Source organism: Lutra lutra, chromosome 12 (genome assembly GCF_902655055.1).
Source record: "Lutra lutra chromosome 12, mLutLut1.2, whole genome shotgun sequence".
NCBI lineage: Eukaryota > Metazoa > Chordata > Mammalia > Carnivora > Mustelidae > Lutra > Lutra lutra.
The window spans coordinates 82,814,899-82,838,758 of NC_062289.1; the positions used below are offsets into that span (position 1 = coordinate 82,814,899).

General features: G+C 58.3%; 1 protein-coding gene across 28 annotated transcripts in view; it reads left to right on the top strand.

Annotated features, from left to right (window-relative positions):
• The window catches only part of NCOR2 (nuclear receptor corepressor 2), a 208,505-nt gene that overhangs the window by 58,664 nt on the left and 125,981 nt on the right, over positions 1–23,860 (top strand). For all 28 annotated transcript variants that reach the window (XM_047697890.1, XM_047697898.1, XM_047697897.1 and 25 more), the window contains 4 exons: positions 5,857–6,067; positions 14,366–14,493; positions 16,001–16,178; positions 21,971–22,150. In XM_047697890.1, coding sequence (XP_047553846.1) covers positions 5,963–6,067; positions 14,366–14,493; positions 16,001–16,178; positions 21,971–22,150 — 591 coding nt within the window. In that variant the 5' untranslated portion in view covers positions 5,857–5,962. The remainder of the gene's footprint in view (positions 1–5,856; positions 6,068–14,365; positions 14,494–16,000; positions 16,179–21,970; positions 22,151–23,860) is intronic.

Below are 23,860 nucleotides of genomic sequence, written 5' to 3' on the forward strand. Positions count from 1 at the left end.
ACCCAGTGACTGGGTCCTTCCCAGAGGAGAGGACACACAGACATGAGGGACAGGGCCAGGTGATGACCAGCAGGGACGGCAGTGAGGCGGCCCCAAGCCAAGGGACGCCTGGGCCACCAGCAGCTGGAGGAGGCAGGAAGGATCCCAGAGCCTCTGGGGCGGGGAGCGTGGCCCTGCCTACACCTCGATTTGGGACTCCTGGCCTGCGGAACAGTGAGAGGATGCGTTTCGGTGGCTTTCAGCCATGCAGCGTGCGGTCATTTGTTTACTGCTGTCCCAGGAAACCAGCACACCTACCGTGTGCCCGCACTCGCGGGGCACTCAGCAGCGAACCAAACCAAACGTTGGTCAAGTAGCTACTGAACGGTCCCACACCCTTCTAGATGCTCAAGGGCAGCAGCCAGGGGGGGCGCGGGGTTCCTGGCACATGAATGTTTCTCCGGCCCGGATGGACCGTGGGGACGAGGGTACAAGGGACCCCATCCCCCGTGTGGGACCTGCGGCTTGGCCCAGCCCCCGAGCGGATTCTGGTGAGCGTGCCTGTGTGTGCGAGTGCTGGGGGCTTCTCTCTGCCGACAGCTGAGGCTCTCCCACCTGCCACAAGTTCCGATGTCTGTGCCCATTAGTTACGGGAAAGTTTCGGGCTTGTGTGGCGCAGACAGCTGCCCTTTCATCTTCTCCGAAGGCTGGGCTCAGGTCTGAAGGCTCCCAGGCACATTTCAGCAGTCTCGGCACCTTAACGAGCACACCTCCGCCCCCCTGCCCACACTCCCCCCACTCAGAGACATCCCAGCCCTGGCTTGCTGTTAATTCCACCCTCCCCAGAGCTGAAGCCGGCCGCACAGGACATGGAAAATCTATGGAATGTGCCTCCGTGGGGCCGCGGCGTCCTGCCTGGGGCCGGAGGGGAATGTGGGGGCAGCAGGCTCTGGCCTCACCTGGTGTTGCCGGCACTTGCCTGGACAGGTTCCCTGGTCGAGCACCTGCTGTGTTCCGGTCCCACTGAAGAGGCTCTGGGGGTACAGCAGGGATCAAGGCAGACAGAACCTGGAGCAGCGAGCTTCCTCCTGTGGGTCTGGAAGCCTTACCAAAGCCACGCAAGCGACGGAGCAAGGGATGGGAGGTTAGGACTGTGGGGTGCCGGCGCAGGGGACCCGCAGCCCGTGGGCTCTCCCGGGGACTGCCCAGGGGCCCTTGCTGGATGCTGCCTCCGGGGTAGGTGTGGTGGGAAGCCACACTGGAGCCCCTGCGGTGTGTGTGGGGGGGCCCACCGTGGGCCATTCATGGGGAGCCCCATCCTGGTCTGTGCGTGGGACCCCTGCCGTGGGCAGCCCTGCAGTTCTCGGCCCTCCGCTGACTGGCGCGGTAGCCCTGGTGTCGCGGTTTGTGGCTTGGGTGGGTAAGGCCTGAATGGGCCTCTCGTGGCCCCGTCTGGGGCTCTGGGGCTAAGAAGCATCTCCTGCCACCCGACTCAGCAAGTTCTTAACCTCCCTGCCGTCTTCCCTCCTTTGAGCTCTGACCTTTTTGAGTTGGCCTCATTGAGCACCTGCTGTTTACCAGGCGTGATGGCAGCACTTCCCAAGCATGCTGTCCTCCCAGCAGGCCGGAGGGTCCCTGTCCCTCGGTAAGCTCCGTCCCAACCTTCCTGCCTGCTTCTCCTGCTCTGTGACCGCAGTTCCGGTCCTGCCAGCGTCGTCTCTTGCTTGGATGTCCTCAGCAGCCTCCAGGTCTCCTGGCTGGCTGCTTGGAAACACACTGACCCTTTACTTCTCCAGCCACTGCCTGTGGCTCCTCGGGGCCCCGAGAACAGAATCCATCCTTGCCATGCCCCGGGAGCCCTGAGCGATGGTGCGCCCTCCCTGTCTTGTGCTCACTCAATGAATTTCTCAAGTGCATGGCGCCTGGTCTCACCTCTGGGCTCCCGCTTGGGCGACGGCCTCCACCTGACTCCCTCTGACCGTCTTGTGCCCGTTCTGGGAAGTGCTCCCTGATGCCCCCTCGCCCTCCCCCAGGCTGGGCTAGACTGGGCTTCCTTCTCTCAGCTCACAGTTTGCTGCTTGTGGCACCCTGTGGGGGCACTGGACCCTCTGTGGCTGGGCCCTGCCTTATCACTCGCTTGGGGCTCAGCTCCCAAAGTTTCTGTAAATAAACAGCGCCCACTACCCTCTCCTGACCCCAAAGCCACCAGACCCACGGTATGGGATCAGGCCTGCCGCGTCCTATCCCTGCTGCTGTCTGGGTTCGTCTTCAGAACACCTTCCAGCCCAGTCCAGATCCGGGGTACCCCCCTGCCGTCCCTTGGGGCTCCCTCATCCTCCCCGCCCCGTGTCTTTGATGAAGGAGTATTCTATTTCTTCTTGTGGTTCACATTCAAACCTCCATGAAGTCAATGCTTAAATTTGTTTTTCCATTCACAGTGTTATGCAAATCCTCCCTTTACCTAATTTTAACACAACACGTTTCCCTCAATGTGTGGTGAACCTGGAAACATGGGGGTCATCAGCAGTCCCTGCTCACCCCCTCAGCCCTTGAAGCCTCCAGTCTGTTTTCTGTCTCTGCGGGTTTGCCTCTTCTGGGAACTTCCTGTGAGTGGACTGAGGCACGATCTGGCCCTTTGTGACCGGCTACTTTTTCTTAGCGTGATGTTTTCGAGGTTCGTCTGTGGTGTGGCCTGTGTCAGTGGTTCATTTCTTTTTGTGACTAAATCATGTTCCACTGTATGGATGGACCACAATTGGTTTGTCTGTTCATCAGTTGGTGGACTTTTGGGCTGTTTCCACCTTTTGGCTGTTGCGAATAATGCTATGAACGTTCGTATACATGCATTTGTTTGAGTCCCAGTTTTCTGTTCTTTTGGGTATGTGCCCAGGATTGGACTTGCTGGGTCATTTGGTAATTCTATGTTTAACTTTTGGAGGAACCACCAAAATGTTTTCCTTAAAAAAAAAAAAAAAAAAAAAAAAATTTTTTTTTTTGAGCTGGCAATAAATGGGACTGAGGTTGGAAGGGATGGAAATTGGGTTTCTTAAGTAAGCTCGTGGTGAATGCCAGAGTCCCCTGGCTTTGGGGATGACATGCGTGGGAGGACAGTTGTCAGGGAGCTGCTGGGGTGACCTGTTGATGGCTGAAGCCCTCCCAAGCTTGGCGGTGGATGCACCGTGTGTCTTGAGGGAGTGGGAAGCCAGCCAGACCCTGTCCTTGGTGTGGGGTGGGGTGGGGATACCGCCGAGGATTCTCCAGGGCTGGTTTGGAAAGGTGTCACCTCCCTGGCTCCTGGAGCCCACGTGTACCACACTCGTGAGCATTTGGCAGAGGCGGCAATCAGGAAAGCTGTGGGAAAATCAGCCTTCTCGGCCGCCTTCTGCGGTGTAGAATCACATAGCAATTTGGAAGTTGCCCGAGGTGCTCTTGGAAGGGGGGCAAGGAGTGTGAGCGTCTCCCCCACCAACGTGCTGGCCTCACCCCCTCGGAGAAAGGGAGGCAACTGCTGAAAGCCCAGAGAGAGCAGACTAGAATTTGCATCGCTGCATTGATTGGCGGGGGGGGGGGGGGGTCTCCTAGGCTTGGAATGAACTGGAACAGTGGGAATTCTGGAACGGGGTCCAGCAGCAGTGGCCACACCGGCCCCTCTCTCAAGGCCAGTTGCTTGTCTCCGGGCTGCAGGACAGATGCCCCGTTGCCCTTGGTGGGAACTGGCAGCGCAGGTCCGTCCCCCTCCCCCACATCAAAGCATCACTAACCCCCGGCTAGAGCCAGTACAGAGAAGGTTCTAGTGAGAGCGATACTCGTAGCGCCTGTTAGCCGAGCAGGTGTTCCTATGCTCGTAAAAATTACACGGTGCATCCTGTCGGCTGGGACAAGCCCACGAGGGAACTTCCTGAGGTGCTTGTAGGTGTATTGGTCTCTGACTCCTTTCTTCGCTGGGTGAGTCAGAACTTGTGGTGGCAAGTGACAGAAACCCAGGTTGGGCTGGCGAAGCAAAACACACAGGAGTGTCTCAGCTCTCCTGAACGAAGGAGCCGGCTTCTACTGCCTTTAGGCATGGCTGTCTCCAGGACCCGACTATGCTCTCTCCACCCTCAGCTCTGTCCTCTGGCCGGTTGGTGTCGGTTGGGCAGACACCTGCCATGAGGTGGCCACAGAGCACTCCACCCCTTCCTGGTTTCCTCCAGCAAAACTCTCAAGACTGCTTCTCATAGGCCTAGTTTTGGTCACATGCCCATCTCTGAACCAATCCCTGGCCCTGGGATTCAGGAATCTGATTGGTCCGACCTGGATCACGTGACCAGTCCTGGAGCCAGAGGAGGGAGGATGGTTCCCAGAAAGGACTTGCTTAGTTTAAAGCCATGGAAGATGGGGGTGGGGAGTGGGACACAGTTAGGCCCCCAGATAGGGGTCTCCTTCCTCCTCTGACCCCTGCCATCTCCGCCCTCCCTCCAGCATTCTTTCACATTAGACCCCCACCAGGCCGGTCACCGGTGGAAGGTCCAGGTGTCCATCTCGGAGGAGGCGTCCACCTCGTCAGTGGCAGGGGATGGCGATGGGGGACGCCATGAGGTGATGGGGAGCTGGGGGTGTGTTCTGTTTGGCTGATTGCTGGAGATGCGACCCCAGCCCTCCCCAGCACGCCAGGGCATCCAGGGTGGGGGCTCTGTGCCATTTTGGGGTTTCCTCGGCTGCAGGATGGGGCTGCACGTGGCGGAGCCTGACGGACACACTTTTCTGAGGGGCTGCTGAGGGTGGGGTGGGCTCTCGCTCTGGGCTTAGGCAGCGGAGCTGAGGGTAACCTTGGCGGGCCTGTGAAGTTGCAGCCGGAGAGGGAGAGATGGATCCTGGGTGGGATGGAGGCCCCCAGAGATTTCCAGGCAAACGCAGCTTCTGACCGAGGGCCTCCTTGCTCCCTTGACTTGAGTCCTTTCTTCTTCCCGAGTCTCAGTTTCCCCACCTATAAAGACACTGGACTGTTGCTTGAGATTCGTTTTAGCCTGGAGACTCGGGTGGTTTCTCCCCCGAGGAAGGCAGTGTTTACCCGGCCCCCAGCAGCCATCTGGGGCCCTGCTGGCTCCTGCCCTTGTCCTTTGCTGTTTCCCCCACCTGTACCTCATCCCCTCACCAGCCCTGCCCAACCCCTCACTCCCAGCTCTGCTCCTGCACAGGGTCGCGGAGAGGCCCAGGCAGGCCTGCGGGGTCCCACTATGACCTGGGTCCTGCTGGAGCTGACCCTGCCCACCACGGCCCAGGACACTCATGTGTGCCTCACCCTGCCCGTGCCTCCCAGGACAGGTTCAGCTGCCTGCCAGAACTGGGTGCTTTCAGAAAACTTTGCGCTGGTGACTCAGAAACACGGAGAGGTCCTGGGGTGGGTTCGGTTGGTCGACAGGGCTTGGGACACTTTTGGGGGTGGCCCCCATAGACTTGGGGTTCCATGAGGTGAGGTTGGGTGGGGGGGCCCTTGGGACCCTTTGGGGATGGGTGAAGCAGCGTCCACAGAGTTGGGGTTCCATGGGTTGAAATCAGGGGGCTGAGGGCGCCCGGGAGCCATCTGGTAGGGTCAGTGTCCCCAGAGCGGGGATTCCTGTGCCTGCTGGGTGAGGGCCTTGGTTGGAGGTGGGGTCATGGCTTTCCATGATGTGGCTCTTGTGGCACCTGTTGGCCTGGTCTGTGGCTCAGCGGTCCCTCACATGCCGGTCGCGTCTCCCGCTGTCAGTGGGCAGGGAGTGCCCCAGCGGCATGGAGGAGGGCCTGTGTGCTGGCCCTTCCTCAGGGACCGAAAGAATGACTAGAGGGCCCCACCAGGGTCCCCGGAAGGGCCATTGCCCTGTGGCTGATCTTGTTTCTTCTCTGGTTTTCTCTCAGGTGCCTGTGACAGGGCGACCCACAACCAGATGACAAGGACTGGCTTTTAACCTTAGTGACCACTGAGAGATTATTGGGGCCCAAGAGCCCCAGGACACTCACCGCCATGTCGGGATCCACGCAGCCTGTGGCGCAGACGTGGAGGGCCACTGAGCCCCGCTACCCGCCCCATGGCATTTCCTACCCCGTGCAGATCGCCCGGCCCCACACGGTAAGTAAGGGGTGTGTGTGTTCCCTGGGGCCACCTTTGGGGCCTTCTTCTCTCACCGAGTCCTCATGAGGGCTGCCGTGTCTCCAGCGGTAGCCAGCCAGGGTTCCTGTGTCCCCTGAGGGGACATGGGGTGCCATGGCAGAGACCACTGGCATCTGGAACTTTGCTAAATCTCTCAGTTCCCATTTGAAAGCTGGGAAAATGGAGACTGGGGCCAGGTTGAGCTGGGATCTCTGTCTTTCAGAGCCAGTAGGGGAATTTGCGTACAAACATGGGGCACCTGCTGAATACAGTTTCCTGGCAGTCCAGCCTCCCCTGGGCCCCTTTTTGCTGGGGGTGGGGGGTGGGCATTGCTGGGAGACCCTCCCCTCCCTGTTCCTTGGCTCTGGAGCTCATTCACTGTGGTGATGCTCGGGGCCCTGCGAGGATGAAGCTCAGAACATGTCCTGTCTCTGAAGCCCTGACTTGGGGACCTGGGGTGTTGGTTCTGATCACCGAGGAGCCGCCCCTTCCCTGGGGGCTGACCTCCCCGTGGGGAGGCAGAAGTGGTCTCACTTGCTGGCCTGCACACTTGTGTGCACCCTCGGTCAGCTCTGCTAAACTGTCCCCTCATGGTGACCCCGTTTCCTGCCTGCTTCTCTAGCTGTGTGTGGCTGTAAGGATGGGCCTTTGCTTCTGGTCTGTTGGCATTTATTAGGCACCTACTGGGTACTACGTCTTTGGTGCTTGCCAGAGGGCTCTCAGGGTCTTGGGCCTCCCCATACAAGCAACTGGCAGCCTGGTGAGGGGGTGTGGGGCCTTGCGGTCGCAGCTGGGGGAGAGGTTGGCTCTGCTGGCCTCTGTGTGTGTGTGTGTGTGTGTGTGTGCGCATGCATGCATGCGTACAGCTTGGCGTGGTTCCTCCTCATCAGAAGAGCGGAAGTGGCGTGGGAGGGCCTTTCCAGCACCATGTGAACCCAGTGGCCCAGACACAGCAGCCTCTTGAGGGTTTGGGCCCCATGGATGCTTTTCAGAGCCAGCCGGGCACATTATGGAGTCCTATAACAAGAACTTGACCCTGGGGAGGTCTTCAGAGTCTCCCAAACAGCCTGGGAAAGAGCATCTTGCGTTATTTATTATCCTACTTTGCAGATGAGGGGACTGAGGCCAGAAGATTAAACCGTAGGCCTCAGGCGAGACATGGCTGGGAGATGGTTGGCTTCAGCTTCAGGCTTCTACGCCCCCGTCATGGCTGCCTCTATTATTGAGCACCTACTGTGTGCCCAGGGCCAAGGAGCATGCTCCTGGGGGCAAGTTATCGTCATGTAGTGTCGTGACCTTTATTGTGATCACCAGAAGCAACAACAAAACCGTGGCCTCTCACTCACTGGGCATGTAGGGCAGGACAGACGTTCTGTGCGGAGCCTTCCGTGCAGACAGCTGCCCTGGCTGCTCCGAGTCACCCTGGGGTGGGTCTCGTACGCTCCCAATCTGTAGGGGAGGAGCCAGGCCCAGTGGCTCACCCCTTCTGAGTCTCAGTTTTTATTTATTTGTTTATTTTATTTGATAGAGAGAGAGATCACAATTAGGCAGAGAGGCAGGTAGAGACAGAGGGGGAAGCAGGCTGCCCGCTGAGCAGAGAGCCTGACGCAGGGCTCCATCCCAGGACCCAGAGATCATGACCGGAAATGGAGGCAGGGCTTTAAGCCACTGAGCCACCCAGGCGCCCCTGAGCCTTAGTTTTTAATTCGTAAATTGGGTTAATGAGAGCACCCATCTCCTACATTCTCACGGGCATTAAGTGCAACGATGGTAAGTGTTTATGGCGGGACCTGGCGCACGCTCTTCCCGGTGCATCCGCGTTTTTATTCCTCGTTATTGTCACTGTTCCTGCAGCTGCCTGAGGACCCCTGGCAGAGGCCTCTGGCTTCTCTCCTGTCTTGTCCCCTCCTGCTGGGGACCCACTGCGCTCCCACCCCCTTCCCTGTGGTCCCTGCAGCCCCTGCTCTCCTGCCGTCCCTCCTGCCCTTTGGCTCAGCTGGGCCCTCTCCCAGTTGTTTGGGGTCACTGGCTGACCCATAACATTGCCTGTTCTTACCCCGCTGGGCTGTCAGTGACGCAGGATGTGGCTGGATGGGACCCAGTGGTCACCACCCACTCCGGGCAGGAGGCTGAGGCCAGGGGTGAGCGGGGCCCTGGGGCAGCTGTGGGGTGGGGCGTGTCTGTCCTGAGTGTTGTGGAGGCTGTGGGGTCCCCCCAGTCCCTGACCACACTGCTTTGTGCTGGGGTGGCCTAGCCCTGCTTGTCACCTGAAAGGGAGGAAGAAGAATTCTGGGCACCCTGGGGGTTTGGGGGGCGGTCTTGCTGTCCTGGGCATGTTTCCCAGCTGGGGCCACTTGCCCTTAGCTGGGAGGAGGTCAGCATTGGGTCTGTAATCTGGAGACTCTCCCCCTCCCCCCATTACAGCCCCATGCCTTCTAACCCTTTCCCAGCAGCCCATTTTATAGGCGGGGTTTATGAGATGTCCCCCTTTTTTTGGGTCTAGAAGACAGAGTTTGGAAGAGGAGAAGTCAAGGCACAGGAAGGTAAATGTCTCTAAGAGCCAGGCAGGAGCCCGGTGTCCTGGCTCTTAGCGTAGTAGCTAAGGCAGGAAGTTGGGAGGAAGGGGAGGGGCCTGAGCTCGGTGACCTGTGACCTTCCTGGGGCTCAGTCCTCTCCCACACACACACTTCTGGAAGGTTACCTTCAGGGCAGTGCCTCCTGGCTCCAGAGGCGTCTTTCAGTATGCCCTGGGCCCCGGGCTGCTTGGATGGCCGGTCCCCCCTGGAGTCTAGAACCTCCAGATGTTCCTTTCAGCTCGCTGGATGACACCGGCTGCTCACTTAGCCCCGTGGGGCAAGCTCAGTTTCCCGATCCGCAGTGTGGGGTTGTGGAGTTGTGGGTCTGGGCCTGGGAAGGATGTTTGCAAGGTGCTCTGGGCAGGGTCGGTGTGCAGTAAGCCTTCGACAATCCTCTCTTAACTCCTGGCGGGGTGACAGGAGCCCCAAGGAAGGCCTCTCTGTCTTTGGGGCTGCAGGACCCTGGACTCTGAGGGGCAGCGGGATTGTCCCGTCCGCTGGCCCACCACCTCCAGGCTGCCTGCTGTGCTATGCATGGCGCCAGTGGGAGGCATAATTCCAGGCGTGCTTGCAGGCAGAGGCCTGGACCCCAAGGCTGTGGGAAGCCCACCGTTCCCGACACTTCAGCCACACACTCAGCCCCCTGAGTCAGACACTGACTTCGGCACAGCGCCCATTGCTTGTTGAAGACCACCTGCTTGTACGCTCGGGATCTCTCTGTGCCCTGCTCCCCCCAGCTTTGGTCCTGGCTTCCCTGCCTCGCCTCTTATCCGGCTCTCTAGGGACTTCTCCTCCAAGTCCAGATGGACTTGAGTAGTCCTTGTGCTGCAGGACTGTTTAAGGTCAGAAGGTGCAGGGTCTGACATCCAGCGCTACGCTTTCTGCTGTGTGGCCTTGGGCAAGTTACTTAACCTCTCTGTGCCTCAGTGTAGATGGGTAGTTAAGAGCACAGGCTCTGGAGCCAGACTACCTGCATTTGTGTCCTGCCTTAATGATATTCTAGCCATGGGATTTCAGACAAGTAGCTTTCTGCCTTGTGCCTCAGTTTCCCCCTTATTTGAGCAAGGTAACTGTAGGATTCCGAGGTTCAGATTACCTGACATGGGCATCGGCTTCCTGGTTGGAATTAGCACATGTTGATACCAAGTAATGACGACGATGATTTCAACGCTGGTGCTGTTACTATGACAACATAGCGTGAGTGTCCTTTTCCGCATTGTGGACTCTCCCTCCAGAGGAGGGGTCAGCAGACCTTCCCCGTGAGTATTGCAGGCTTTTTAAGCCGTTGGGTCTGTGTCACAGCTGCTCAGCTCTGCTGCCCTCGTGGCTCAGCAGCAGCCCGCCAAGCTGTGGAGGGATGGCTGAGCGCCGAGCCTGGCTTTGGCCTTGGGCCCCGTTTCTGACTCCTGCCCTGGATCGACACTTGTCAGACTCTTCGTGGGCAGGATACCTCTGTCTCACATGCCGTTTGCCCCACACCGGTCTGAGGGCTTACGGCATAGTGCCCTGGCTCTCGGTAGCAGGGACTGGTTGTGGCAGAGGCTGGCAGCGTGCGTGCAGGCTGTGGCACCAACACACGTGTGTCCTTATTCACCTCGTCACAGACCAGCAGCATCGCGGGCCTCACGTGGAGCAGCGCTGCCCTGGCTGGAGGGTCGGGGACCCAGGCGCCTGCCGGGGCCACAGGGGGATATGGACACACATAGGCCGCTGGGGGCGGGTGGTGGCATACCAGAGCTTTGCCCGTGTCCCAAGGGCTGCCTGCAGTTTCTGTCCCTCAGCTGTGTGGCCCTTCCCTCATTGTGGTTCTGAGTGCTTGGGGATGGCTCGAGGGGTGGGGTGGGGTGGTGTTTGGCCTCTTGGGAGCCCCCGTGCTGGGAAGTTCATTCATTCATTTAGTACTTCTTAGGCACCCCATGCGCTGGTACATGTGCAGGCCCTGGGCACGGGGCTGTGGGCAAACCAGAAGCATCCCTGCCTCGGGCAGCTGGTATACTCGTGGGGAAACAATGAGCAGAGAAAGAGGAGGGAGAGAGGGCCGAGGTTGTGCGGGTCCTAATGGAAGTCTAGACTAGGGAGGGAGGCCTCACTGAGAAGCTGACATTGGAGTCAGAACCTGGAGGTAACTAGAGGGCCAGGCATGGGGAAACGTGGCTAAAAAATGTTCTAGACAGAGGGAACAGCGCGTGCAAAGGCCCTAAGGTGGGAGCTGTCTTGATCGTAGCCCCTACTCCTCAGGAGGGACCCATGAGTCCTTTCCCTGCCAATTATAGCTCCAGATGTTTCTTCAGTTCCTTCTGGGGTGAGAAGCCCTATCCCGGGGGCTAGTGAGGAACACCCCTCCACCTAGCACAGTCACAAAGAAAATCCTCCTCCTCACCCCTCCTTCAAACATCTCCCAGAATCCAGACCCGGTTTGGATTCAGCCCGAGGCTCAGATGCCCCAGCCCTTCTGTCTTTGTGGCCCCCCAGGATCCAGGCAGGGACGTGCCAGATGGGGTTCCCTTCTGGCTAGATTGCTTTTCCAGCCTCATGTCACCTTCCCGGGGAGTTTTAGGGGCACCCTTTATTGGCGAGCCCCAATTCCCAGCGTCAGAGGCTCTATGGCTGGGGAGAAGCCAGCAGAGGTGTATGTGGGGGGGGGGGGGGGTCTCACCTGGAGACACTTTCCTCCCCCGATTTTCTGAGCAGTAGCTCTGGGAGCTCGTGGTGAGGGCAGGCCTGGCCTCTTCTCCCCAAGTCTGGTTTGCTGCTGTCACCATGTGGGGTGGGCTCAGGACCGGCCCCCGCTCCTCCCTGCCCCTCAGCAGGAAGCCAGCTTGACCCAGTCTTGTGTCTCAGAACCTCCCCTCCCTGCTGTGTGACCTGCGCAAGTCACCTAACTTCTCTGCACCCGATTTCTCAAGTCCGTGTGGGACGATACGCACCTCGTGGCATTGAAGCAGGGATTAAATTAATCAGTACGTTAGACGCTTTCAGGGACAGGCGGACACAGGCAACTTATGAACGTTGGGTATTGTTTTTTTTTTTAAGATTTTATTTATTTGTCAGAGAGAGAGGGAGAGAGAGCGAGCACAGGCAGACAGAATGGCAGGCAGAGGCAGAGGGAGAAGCAGGTTCCCCGCCGAGCAAGGAGCCCGATGCGGGACTCGATCCCAGGACGCTGGGATCATGACCTGAGCCGAAGGCAGCTGCTCAACCAACTGAGCCACCCAGGCGTCCCAACGTTGGGTATTGTTATTACTTCGTTAACTGGCGCAGAGTTCTCGCACTCGGAGGTGCAGCCGGGGAGGCTGGTAGCCCACGTGCCTGATGTGTCCAGTCTCCTGTGAGCACAGTGAACCCCGCCTGGGGTCCGTTTCTCTCTCGGGGTCTCCTCAGTTCCTGCCTTCCTGTGGGACTTCCAGACCCCCTTGGGAGTCAGCCCTGGAGACCAGCTTCAGGCCCTGGGGTGGCGTTTAGTGAGGACCCTTCAGAAGTGGCCTCAGGATGCTCCTTGGAGGGTCTTTGCAGACAAGCCTGTCACGCTTATCTCCTAAACTGGGAAACTGAGGCCAGAAAGTGTGTGAAGCGACCTCTCTGCGCCCCCCACTGGGGGCCCCGTGGGCCTCTTGCCGCCTCCGCTGGCAGTTGCCGGCACAGTCTCGCTGCGGCCTTCTCCCGGGGGATTGGATTGTCTGTCTCTCTGCCGCTTTGCTCATTTTGCTTTTGTGCGAAAGAGCCGGCTGGAGAAAATTTTCCTCCTGGCAGACTGCAAAGCCTGCTGATTCCTTCTCACACCTCTGTACGTGTGCGCGAGATCTTTGCCTGGCAGCCTTGCCAGTGTGATCCCAGAGGCCTGCACTCCCTCGCTCGAGGCCTTGCTTCCCCCTCCTCCTTCCCGCCCGCCGTCCTGCGCGAGCACCTGCTGCCTGGTGCTAGACGTCCTCACGGGGTACAGGGAGGCCGAGCCCTTGTCTGCCTTCTGCAAGCTGCCCTTCGTCTGGGGGGCAGTTCTTTGGAGAGTTAAGGGTGGGGGGTGAGTGGTAGGAGGCACAGAGGCCTCCTTCCCAGTCAGGCACCGCTTCAAGGATAAGGAAACCAAGTCTCAGAAGGTTTGAGCGTCGGACAGCTCCCTTCAACCCGAGGTGCCATGCAGCTTTATCCCACGTTTCTCTTGCTCCCCGTTTCCAGCCTCTGAAGTTGATGGGGTCCCTGTTCATTCTACGTACGCCCCTGCTTTAGCCTTCGGCCGCCCAGCCTCTTCCATGCTTGGTCTGGAGGGCCTGAAACACATACGTTCCCAGTACCAGATGCCTGGTACCATCTGATGATGTTTGCAGAATAACTGCTTAGAAAAAACAAAAACAGGGGCGCCTGGGTGGCTCAGTGGGTTAAGCCGCTGCCTTCGGCTCAGGTCATGATCTCAGGGTTCTGGGATCGAGTCCCGCATCGGGCTCTCTGCTCGGCAGGGAGCCTGCTTCCCTCTCTCTCTCTCTCTCTCTCTCTCTGCCTGCCTCTCTGTCTACTTGTGATCTCTCTCTGTCAAATAAATAATAAAAATAAAAATCAAAAAAAAAAAAAAAAGAAAAAACAAAAACAAAAAAAACCCCAAAAAACAGACAACAGAAGAATGAGTAGGTTTTTACAGAAAATTGGGAGACTCAAGAGAAGTGCCAAGAAGAAAATAAGTTACTCACGGTGCTGTTCTTCCCAGGCCTCGCCTGGGTCAGACATCACTAATTGACTGCCGCACACAGAACTGGGTGCTGTAGGCAGACAGAGCTCATCGATTTGGGTCGGGACAGTGTGAAGCCAGTCCTGTTTCCTCTTTTGAAAGACTTGTTTCTATCCTTTTTAAATTTTTAGGAAAGGCTTATTTACTTAGTTGAGAGAGAGGAAGAGAGCACGAGTTGGAGGAGGGGCAGAGGACGAGGGAGAAGGGGAGAATCTCAAATAGACCCCTGCTGAGGGTGCAGACCGTCATGGGGCTTGATTTCAGGACCCTGAGACCATGACCTGACTCAGAATACAAGAGCTCAGCACTTACCCGGCGGGGCCACCCAGGCGCTCCTCTGTGCTTTTTATAAAAAATCTTCTAATGGGTTTCAAACCAGAGTGTAGTTGACAGTCAGGGTACGTCTAATTTATTATCGTTCGGTTTTTCCCCAGAGGGTCACAGACGTTAGGTGGCATTTTCCTGAGGGGGGGCAGGTTTGCCTGTGGTTTATTGTTCTGAATTTGGTCTGAGTTTTTGTATGTGACACACGTGTGTGGCTTTTCCCGCCGCGGAAGCAGACCCGGGAATCCCAAGGTGGCACCTTGTCCTTGAGCCTCCCGGGCCGTTGGTGCTGGCACTGTCTAGTGCGCACCCCACTCCCTTAGTGCCCAGTTGGTGGACAGGCGAGTTGTGGCTTTTCCAGCTCTCTGCTGACCTGTGGGCTCGGCTGTCTCCTCCAGAAAGAGGGTGTAACCGTAGAGCTGGGTGGCAGGGGTGAGGGACCGAGGCCACGCACCCACCAAGTGGTGCAGGTTGGCTGGTGATCAGTTCCGGGCATGCCCTCTGGTCACCCTGGACCTCTGGAGCCACACTCCATGGACGTGGTCCGTGGCCTGGCTCAGGAGCAAGCACTGGGCAAGGAGTGCGTGACTTGGCCCCCTGTGCCCGTGACTGTGAGGTGGGCTGCCTTCGCTCACGCTCTTCCTGGGCCTCTCACTGCAGGACGTCGGGCTGCTCGAGTACCAGCCGCACCCCCGTGACTATACCTCCCACCTGTCACCTGGCTCCATCATCCAGCCCCAGCGGAGGAGGCCCTCCCTGCTGTCCGAATTCCAGCCTGGGAATGAAAGGTGAGGAGAGGCTGGCCCTCTGCCTAGCTCGGAGCTGCAGCCTCGTTTCTCTTGTTGGGGAACGGAGGTCTGGGCTAGAGCGGGGCCCAGCAGGGTGTGAAATGGGGGGCGGTCGGGCTGTGTGCTCGCCCTTGTCCCGGTACAGCTTTGACTTGGGGCAAAGATAGGGGTGAGCACAGAAAAGCCACCACGGCCTTCAGTGGTCTCTGGCTATGTGCTAGGCAGGAGAGGTTGGCCACCAAGATGTGGAGGGGCAGGGCTCGAGTCCTGGTTGTGAGGGACATGTTGGCACCAGTGTTCACCTGAGGAGCTCCCTTTCTTCCCTCCCCTTGTCCTCCCCTCTTCTCTGAGGACTTTTCTGTCCCTCAGCTGCCGGATGAGGCATGTGCCCATTGCTGGGCTGGCCTGCCTTTCCTTCAACCCAGGTGGGAGGGAAGGAGCCAGTGCAGCGGGATGGGGACCCCAGGGAGGGGAGGACCAAGGTCAGAGCAGGACTCCGAGATGCTAGATCATAACAGCACTAATGCTAAGAATCCTGACATCTGACATGCTGGCTGTGGACACACAGTGGGGATCCAGGGAGCCTGCAGTCTCACAGGGGAGAGGCACACACACAGACACCATACAGGATAACTCCAGAAGGACCTCTGAGGTGGGGTAGGTAGTACCTCTCTGGCCGGGATGGCCAGGAAAGGCCTCTCGGAGGGGGGCTTGTCCATTATGTAGCTGGGCATCCAGAGAGCTGGGTAAAGGCACTCCAGGCAGAGGGAACAGCACGTGCAAAGGTCCAGAGGTGAGAATGTGCTTAGGGCATTCGGGGAGGGCATGAACTTGAAAAGCTTTTCAGCAGGGGCAGTGTTGAGGCTTGTCTGGTGAGGAGCAGGAGCTGGAGGTGGAGTCTGGGATCCTGGCTCGGCTGTGTGCACTCAGGCCAGGCGTGTCCTCTCTGGGTCAGTTTCGTCCTCTGGAGACTGGGGAGCAGGTTAAGGAGAGCCAGTCGGGAGGGATGAGGCTGGACAGCTCCCATCTCTGCCCCAGGCAGCCCGAGCCCAGAGCGCCGTGGTTGGCTAGTGACGGCTGCCTGGGGTGGGTGACGCATAGATAGCGTCATGTGTGTTATCATCTGTGCTGGACCCCCAAGGCTTTTCGGATTTGGCTGTGCCCACGAATCAGCCGGGGTTCTCGTTTCGGTGCAGAGTCCGACTTGTTGGGTCTGGGGTGGGACTCTAGACCCTGAATTTGTCAGCAGCTCCAAGCAGGGCTGATGCTGCTGGTCACGGGCCCCGCTCAGTGATGAGGGAGCAGGGAACCGCCACTACATCCTCTTCCTGTAAATAGTCAGGGAACGGTGGCACGCAGGGAGGCAGGTCTGTGATTGAGTGCTGCCTCGCTGCATGCCTTTCCCCAGGGGGGCACTTCTCTCTCAGGGTCCCAGAGGGGGTGGCGCCCAGCAGGTGCCCAGCGGGAGGGCAGTAGATGTGATTCCCCATGTCCCTGTCTCCCGTAGGTCCCAGGAGCTTCACCTGCGGCCTGAGTCCCACTCCTACCTGCCCGAGCTGGGCAAGTCAGAGATGGAGTTCATCGAGAGCAAGCGCCCTCGCCTGGAGCTGCTACCCGACCCCCTGCTGCGGCCCTCTCCCCTGCTGGCTGCGGGCCAGCCCGGGGGCTCTGACGACCTGTCCAAGGTAAGACGCTCCAGCCGGGGACACCAGACGATCTGCGTTTTCTTCTGCTATTGAACTGGGCGCCAGGTAAGGGGTGGGCGTGGTGGGCTGGAGCACAGCTGGGGCAAGAGGCTGGGAGTTGGGACTCAGGGCAGGGTGCACCCAGGCTGGGCAGAGGCTGGCTCCATGGGTCGCTTCTTGGCTGGAGATGGACCACACCTCCCCAGGTGTGTCCAGCCTGCAGGGCCACCGTGCCGCCCGTGCCCTGCGGAGCTCCTTCACTCGACTCCTCTTTAGAACGGAAAGTCGAGCTGAGATGGTGCCGGGAGCATGTGCATGCTGGTGTGGGAGGTCCTGCTGTTTCAGTCACTCTCAGGACCACTGAGGCCGGAAGCTTCTTAAGTGTCCATTTTACACAGAGGAAGCCGACGGAGGTGCCAAGGGAGGGATCCCAGCCAGTCCCCTGGCTGCCCTGGAAGTTGTTGTACTGCCGCTGCCTGGGATGGCATAGGCACTGGGGCCATGTGACACGCTCATCGTTGGCCAGCTGAGTGACGGTAGCCACCTCTGCCCGGGCTGAGTGTTTCCTTTCGGCTTCTTCATGACTGTGGCGACGTGTGTTAGCTGGTTAGCAGCCTCCCAGCTGCTGGGTGTGGTTAGCGCTCCTCTTACTGCAGCACGGGTGGTGGTGGGAGCCAGGCCAGGAGATGGAAGTGGCCCACTTGGGCCTTCCGGGTCGTCTTCTCTGCCTGATGCTGGTTAGGGTTGAATGGTGGGATCCTCTCCGAGGCAGGTCCTTTACTGGGGGGCTGCCCAGAAGGGGTGTCCCCATGGTGGCAGTGGTGATGGTAGTTCACGTCAAGTGAGCTTGCCAGGTCGTGCGGAGTGTGAACGTGGTTCCGTGGCACGTTCCCAGCCCCGTGAAGTATGATCACAGACCTTACTTCTTATAAAGAGGCCCCAGCCTGAGGGGGAAAGACACTCCCCTATGGTCGCTGGGAAGTGGGCCCTGAAGGCCAGACAGTCTGGGTCTACAGCCCACCCCTGCCCACCAGGCTGTCCTGCCGAGGGCTTTCCCTCCGGTGCCCCTAGCGGGCCGTCTGCCTCCGTCCTCCCAGTGCCTGCCATCCCCGCACTGGCACCTGAGTCTGTGCCCTCCCCCTGCTTCCTGACTGCACGGGTTCCTGGGAGGGATGTTGCCATTAAGAAAGCTGTTTCCGTAAGTGGGTCTTGGACGATAGGCGAGTGGTGTATGTGTGAAGGGGCGTAGGGCCATGTCAAGTGGCCAGACTCAGGGCCATTTCAGGGAGCTTTGATTTCCTTCCTGGGGACTGGAGCCCTCAGTGGGTTGTGCCCCCTGCTCCTGTCCAGTTCTGCCCAGAGAACAGGCCGGCAGTTGTCTCTGGCCAGCCCCCGTCAGGCCTCAGCTGCCCACACAGTCTGGGCCCTGGAATAGTGGCTCAGAGCCTTGAGGCCTTTGGTTCTTCTGGGGGTCTCCATGCCCTCCGTGGCCCTGTGATCCTCTGCTTCTCCCTCTTCTTGCAGCTTCCTGGGGAGTCTTAGTCTTTGTGTCTGTTTCTGTCCCTGTGTCTCTGTCTTCTCTTCCTGGACCCTGGGGGCCGGGGGAGTAGTGGGCCCAGCGTTGGGGCCTGCCTGGACCAAATTGCTCCAGGCTGCTTGCTAATAAGAACATTTGGAAAGTCTGAACAGATTCTGGGCAAGGGAGGAGGCCAGGGGAGAACACAACTCTGAAAGTGTTCAGATGTTTTTTTGCGTCTGCTTTGTGGAATTCAGCTGCCTGCATGAGACAGGAATTCAGTGGGATTTTTTTTTTTTACAGCCCTGCCCTGCCCCCCAACGCCAGCTGTGTTCCTTTTTCATATAAAAATGTTCTGTTTCATAATGCTTCTCTGCCCTTGAGCCTCTGGAGTTTTGTGGTATCAGGCTTCCTTTGGAATGCATCAGACTTTGTTTTAGGTGAGTTTAGAGTCATCATACATGGAACCATTTCTGAAAGTCTCTTTGTCTGTTGGGCCTCTGTTGGCTGAAAGGGACAAAAAATCCACGTCAGACTAACTTAAGAATGAGTCCTGGCTCATATAACTGGAATCCAGGCTTTGTTGACTTCAGGCACAGCTTGATCCAGGTGACATGATGTCACCAGGTCCCCATCTCTGTCCATCTCTTTGGTCTGCCATCTTCTGTGTGGTCTTGATGTGTTAACAAGAAGGCAGTTTGCGACTCCAGTCCTTCCTCTTCCCGTGTTCAAGGACAGCATAAAGGGAGAGCTTTTCCTCCATCTCCACTTTTCTAGCTATAGTTGTTTCTTTCATTGCCTGTGCGTGGGGTCCTTGTCCATCCTGGAACCCCTCATTGTAATTCCAGAGTGGACTCTGAGTGCCCGATGCCAGCTCTGACCCTGCCTGAAGCTGGGATGAGGGACCTCCCTGGCCACAGGGCTTTTGCTGCCCTTTAATTTTGAATAATGAGTTTTCTGTTCTGTGTTGGCCTGAATTTTACACCAAGGCCATCCGATGGGGGAAATGGTGCCAATTGCTACCTGGCGACCGACTGGGTATGGCTTTGTTGTTTTGCTCTTGTGGCTTTGGGCTGAAGAGGCCAATAGCCATTGGGAGAACCATCTGGAGGCCCAGTAGCCAGGCTCCCTTGGTCCCATTCCTGGAAAACTCAGTTACAGAGAAAGCACTCTTTGCCCCTGGGTGTGCATCGTCTTCTTAAGCCGAGGTGAAATTCCCCTAACCTGAAATTAACCATGCGAAAGCGAGCAGTTCAGTGGCATTTAGTACCTTCACGATGCTGGCCAGCCTTTGTTCTACTAATTCCAGAACATTCTCACACCCTGAGAGGAGACCCCACAGCCACTAGCAGTCGCTCCTGCTTCTTCCCCAGTGCCTGGCAGCCTCCTGTCTGCTTTCTGTCTTTTTGGATTTGCCTGTTCTGGATGTTTCCTATAAATGGAATCCTATAATACGTGGTCTTTTCGGTCTGGCTTCTTTGGCTCAGCATCACGCTCTCAAGGTTCATCTACGTTGTGGCACCGATCAGGGTTTTCTGTTCCTTTTTGTGGCCGAATCGTGTTCCATTCTATGGTGATCCACGTTTTTTTTTTTGTCTGTTCAGCCATGGGTGGACCCACTTGTGCATTTTTTGGTGAGAATAAAAGCTGTGCCTGAACCTCAAGTGACAAGAACACATTGAAGAAGATAGGTCTTACCTATGAAGAATTTAAGGCAGTTTCCAGCAACTTTTCCAGTGGTTCCCAGCAGTAGTCAATTGCTTCATCTAAGCCTTGCGCTGACCCTGCCAGCTCTGGGATAGAATTTCTTTTTGCTGGTGTTGCTCGTGAGGACTATTCCTGGTTGGGGTTCTGTTTATCTTCCTTCTTGGTCCTGGTGGAAGATCAGAGAGGGGAGGGGAGGTGTCTCTTACAGCAGATAATGAATGCTGCTGGGCTCCAGGACCCACGTCACCCACCACCTTCTGTCTCCAAAACCCTGAGCCATGACTGAGTCTGCGGCGAGAGACCAGCCACGTGCCCTGGGTGCATGGAGGAGGGGGCAGATCTCAATTAGGGGCTGGGGAGTGGGGGGCGTGCATGTGAAGGGGAGTCGGGTTTCAGCTGACAGAAGTGGAGTCGGGTGTTGTGGGCAGAGGGGATGGATTGTGCAAAGGCCCTCAGGTGCTGGAGCACATGAGCTGATTCTGGTTCCGTGTATGTGAGGTCAGGTCCTCCTGTTGGGGTGTAGTTAGGGTCCCAAGCCCACTGAGTATTTTTCTTAGGGAATTTTTCTTTTACGCAGTTTTGCCACTAATTTCAAGGGGTCCTGGACCGGTTTGGTTTTGTTTGGAAAGCAGTGTGTGACTGCTTTCCCGATACAGTGGTGGGTGACTGGTTGGACAGAGTCCAAAATGCAAACCTGACCTGTTTTGCCACCTGGCTGGCCACTGGGTTAGAGCCCTAGTGGGCCTGCACCTCCATATTCCCAGTTTGCTCGTCTGCGTAGTGGGGACAGAGTGGCAGCCCCCGTAGGTCTGCTGTGGGAGTCTGGTCAGCAGGGTGTGCTGAGGACGGGGACGGGCCGGTCAGCAGGGTGTGCTTGAGGACAGGGACGGGCCGAGCGGGGAGGTTTGATTTCTGCGGCCTTCCTGTGGACACGGCCTGAGCGGTGTGGAGGCCCCGTGGTTGAAGGACTCGGGGCTTTTCTGCATTTCTCGAGTGTTCTTTTAATTAATTAATTAATTAATTTATTCGAGAGAGAGGTAGAGCGAATATGTGTGCACGTGAGCGGGGAGGGGCAGAGGTGGAGGGAGAAGCAGACTCCCTGCTGAGCAGGGAGCCCCCGGTGCGGGACTTGATCCCGGGACTCCAGGACCATGACCCGAGCCAAAGGCAGGGTCGCTTTACTGACGGAGCCCCCTGCAGGCGCCCCTCCTCTGAGTGTTCTGAGTGGAAAGTCTTAAGTCCCGATGCCAGCTCTCTCTACGTCTTAGAGGAAAGCAATGAGGACAGAAGGCAAACCCAGTGACATCCTGAGAACCATCGGGCCACGCGGGCCTCGTGAGGGTCTGCGGGTGGGGGAGGGGTGGACGCACGACAGCACAGCCTCTGACGGTCCTGAGATGGGGAGCACTTGGCGGCCCCTGGGGTTGCAGTTGTCCCAGGAAATAATGTGTCCTCTGTCCTCTGGGCGCAGCTGCCGTGGGGGCGGGGAGGCGGCGGCCTGGAACTCCTCCCAGGGCCTCTGCTGCCAGCAGCTGCCGGCATGGCCTTGAGGACAGCTGGAGCATGGGCTGGGTTCTGCCCGTGCTGGCCACCAGGCCTGGAGCGCGGGTTTGGGGACAGGACAGTTGCAGCCTCACAGCAGCCTGAGAAGCCGGGATCGTCCTATTGTACAGATGAGGAAGCTGAGGCAGGAGCAGGTCCCTGCCGTGCTTGTGGTCACAGCACTGGGAGGGGGCTGAGTGGGCTGGGATCTGAACCTGGGCCCTCGCCTGTGAGCGCTCCAGAGACAGGGACTGGGTTTTGTTTTGTTTTTAACCTCCTCCTCCCGAGGGTGCTCCCGGCACGGCTCGGGTGCTCCGTAAACCTCCGCTGGAACGAATGTCGGCGCACAGCCCAATAAAGGGTTCCCTTGTTTGCTTAACCCAATTTTGAAAACGGCTTCATGACACCAAGAGTAATCTTTCAAGAAGGAAAAGCAGAAAAAGACCCTGGCAAGGAGGGCATGGAAGCCCCGCACCTTCTGCCCATGGCTCCTTGTGCCTCTCTGCGGCGCGTTCCCGTGATTCTCGTGTTGGTCTCTATGACAGTCCGTAACTTGCCAATTCGGACAGAGTGCTGTGAACAGATGTTCGTGGAGGGTCTGCTGGGGCCAGGCCTTGGGGGCTGGGACATGGGGGTCTCAGTGCTTGCTCTTGGGGAGTTTGGTTCCGTGGGAGGACGCGGCCAGGCCGGTGGAGCAAGAGAGAGGCCTGCTGTGGGAAGGGACGGGCTTCGCGACTTGAGGGGAGCTTCTGAAAACTTCCATATAGGAGGGCATAAGGGATCTGACCTCTGCGGAGTGGGCAGCGGGCTGGGCCGGGTCCCCCAGGCAGGAGGCCAAGGATGGGCAAAGCGGGGGTGGATGGGATTGGTTGGCAGTCCCGCTTATGGGATGTGGGGTCTGTCACGGTAGTTGTCCTGTGTGCCGGGGCCTAAAGCTGCCGTTGCTGGAAGCTCGGGGAGCGTGGCCGGGCCTGCCGGCCAGGGAACCCCCTGCACTGACGCCGTGCTCCTCTTCCCTCCGCTGCAGGACCGCAGCCTGGCGGGCAAGCTGGAGCCTGTGTCCCCTCCCAGCCCGCCACACGCCGACCCTGAGCTAGAGTTGGTGCCTCCGCGGCTCTCCAAGGAGGAGCTGATCCAGAACATGGACCGGGTGGACCGGGAGATCACGATGGTGGAGCAGCAGATCTCCAAGCTGAAGAAGAAGCAGGTGCGGGCGGGCGGCGGCGGGGCGCTGGAGAAGAGAGCACCGGGGACGGCAGGGAGCGTGCGCCCGGCCTGCCATGTGCCGGCTTGCTTTCCTGCCCCAAAGTCCCCGGGTCAGAGCGGCGTCCTGTGCAGTGCACTGGTGTCCGCAGAACTTTCTGTGGGGCTGGAAATGTCTGGGTCTGCGCTGTCCACAAGGGTCGCCACCAGCCACGCGTGACACGTGCCTGTGCGGTGAGGAGCTGAACTTCTAGCTTAGTGTGGCTTGAATTAAACGATACCCGCCCTTGAAGGAGCCTCAGGTGGCTGCGTACCAGCCGGCCCCCGGGGTGTGGGGCGAGGCCGGGACTCGCAGCCAGGCTCCCGGTTTCCGATCTTCCTGCTGCCGCTCCCCAGTGATGTGGGGAGGGCGGTTACCTCTCTGTGCTTCATGCTCCTGGACATACCACCTGACCCTGGCCGTGGCCCTGGAGCCTGCATGGACGGGGCCTCGCAGCTCTGCCTCAGAACAGTCACCTCCCCCAGCCTCAGTTTCCTTTCTGTGAAACTGGAATGGAGCTGACAGCTCGTGCTGGGGTTCTGAGGCGGGAACGGGGTCGTGTGGTAAAAACATGTTTATGGTAACCGCGGAGACCAAAGAGAAGTTAACATAGAGACTTGTGATAATTTTATGGTTGAGTTTTTAACATTAATTGATATAAAATTAATCGACGATCTGCGTTTTCCCAGATCCTCTCAGGCTTCCCTTTGGCATGTTCAGGTCTCTGCTCAGACACCCCGTCTGCAGCGGGGCCCTCCTGGCCTTCACAGGAGCCCTCGTCCTCAGCCACCCTCTATCCTGGGGCCAGCAAATCCAGCCAAAGCGGGCTTGATGCCTGTGTTGGCAAGTAAAGTTTTATTGGCACACAGTCACGTTCATACGTGTTTTCTGTGGCTGCTTTCTAGACACAGTGGCAGAGCCGCGTGGGCACAACGGACACCGGGCGGCTTGCAGAGCCTAAGGCATCTACTCTTGGGGCCATCCCTGTTCTGTCCCCGCATGCTTCTTGATGGCATCACCATTTGAGGGACTACACATCCTGCTTTGTTATCCTGAGGTCCTCTCCCACTCGAGTGTGAAAGGGGGTCCTCGTCTCACTGCTCATGGCCACGCTCCGCGCAGTGCTGGCACAGAGTAGGCACTCGGTAGAAATGGTTGATGGAGTCCTTGCGATGCCGTCTTGACCCTGAGAAGCATCTGGGTTGCCCCTGGGGGAAGCAGGGTCGTACTGGGTCCTCTCTAAGTAAGGAAGCATGGGCTTCGGGTAGGGTCAAGGGTGGCCCCCGGCCACTGTGGGCAGTGGGTCAAGCCAGCTCAGAGTCCTGTAGGCAGCTGTGGAAGGAGATCCAGGTTGCTGGCTGGTGGATTCTAAGAGGGCATCAGGGCTGTTGCCTGGAGGGAAGAGCTGGGACTTGAGCATGGCCTAGCTGCTGGGCCGGTCACTGAGGTTTAGCCAGCTGTCCCTGACCTGGGGGACAAGAGGTGGGTTTCCAAGATGGTGACTCAGGCCTCCTGAATGGAGGCGCCGGGCCCTGGTTGATGTCAGGCAGCATTTCCAAGGGCAAGGTGGGAGTACTTTGATTCCTCCAGGCCTGGCTCTGGGATGGGGCTGCAGCCACGGGTCATGTGCACACGTTTGTGACTGTGGCTGGAAGCCAGGTGGCCCAGAGCAGC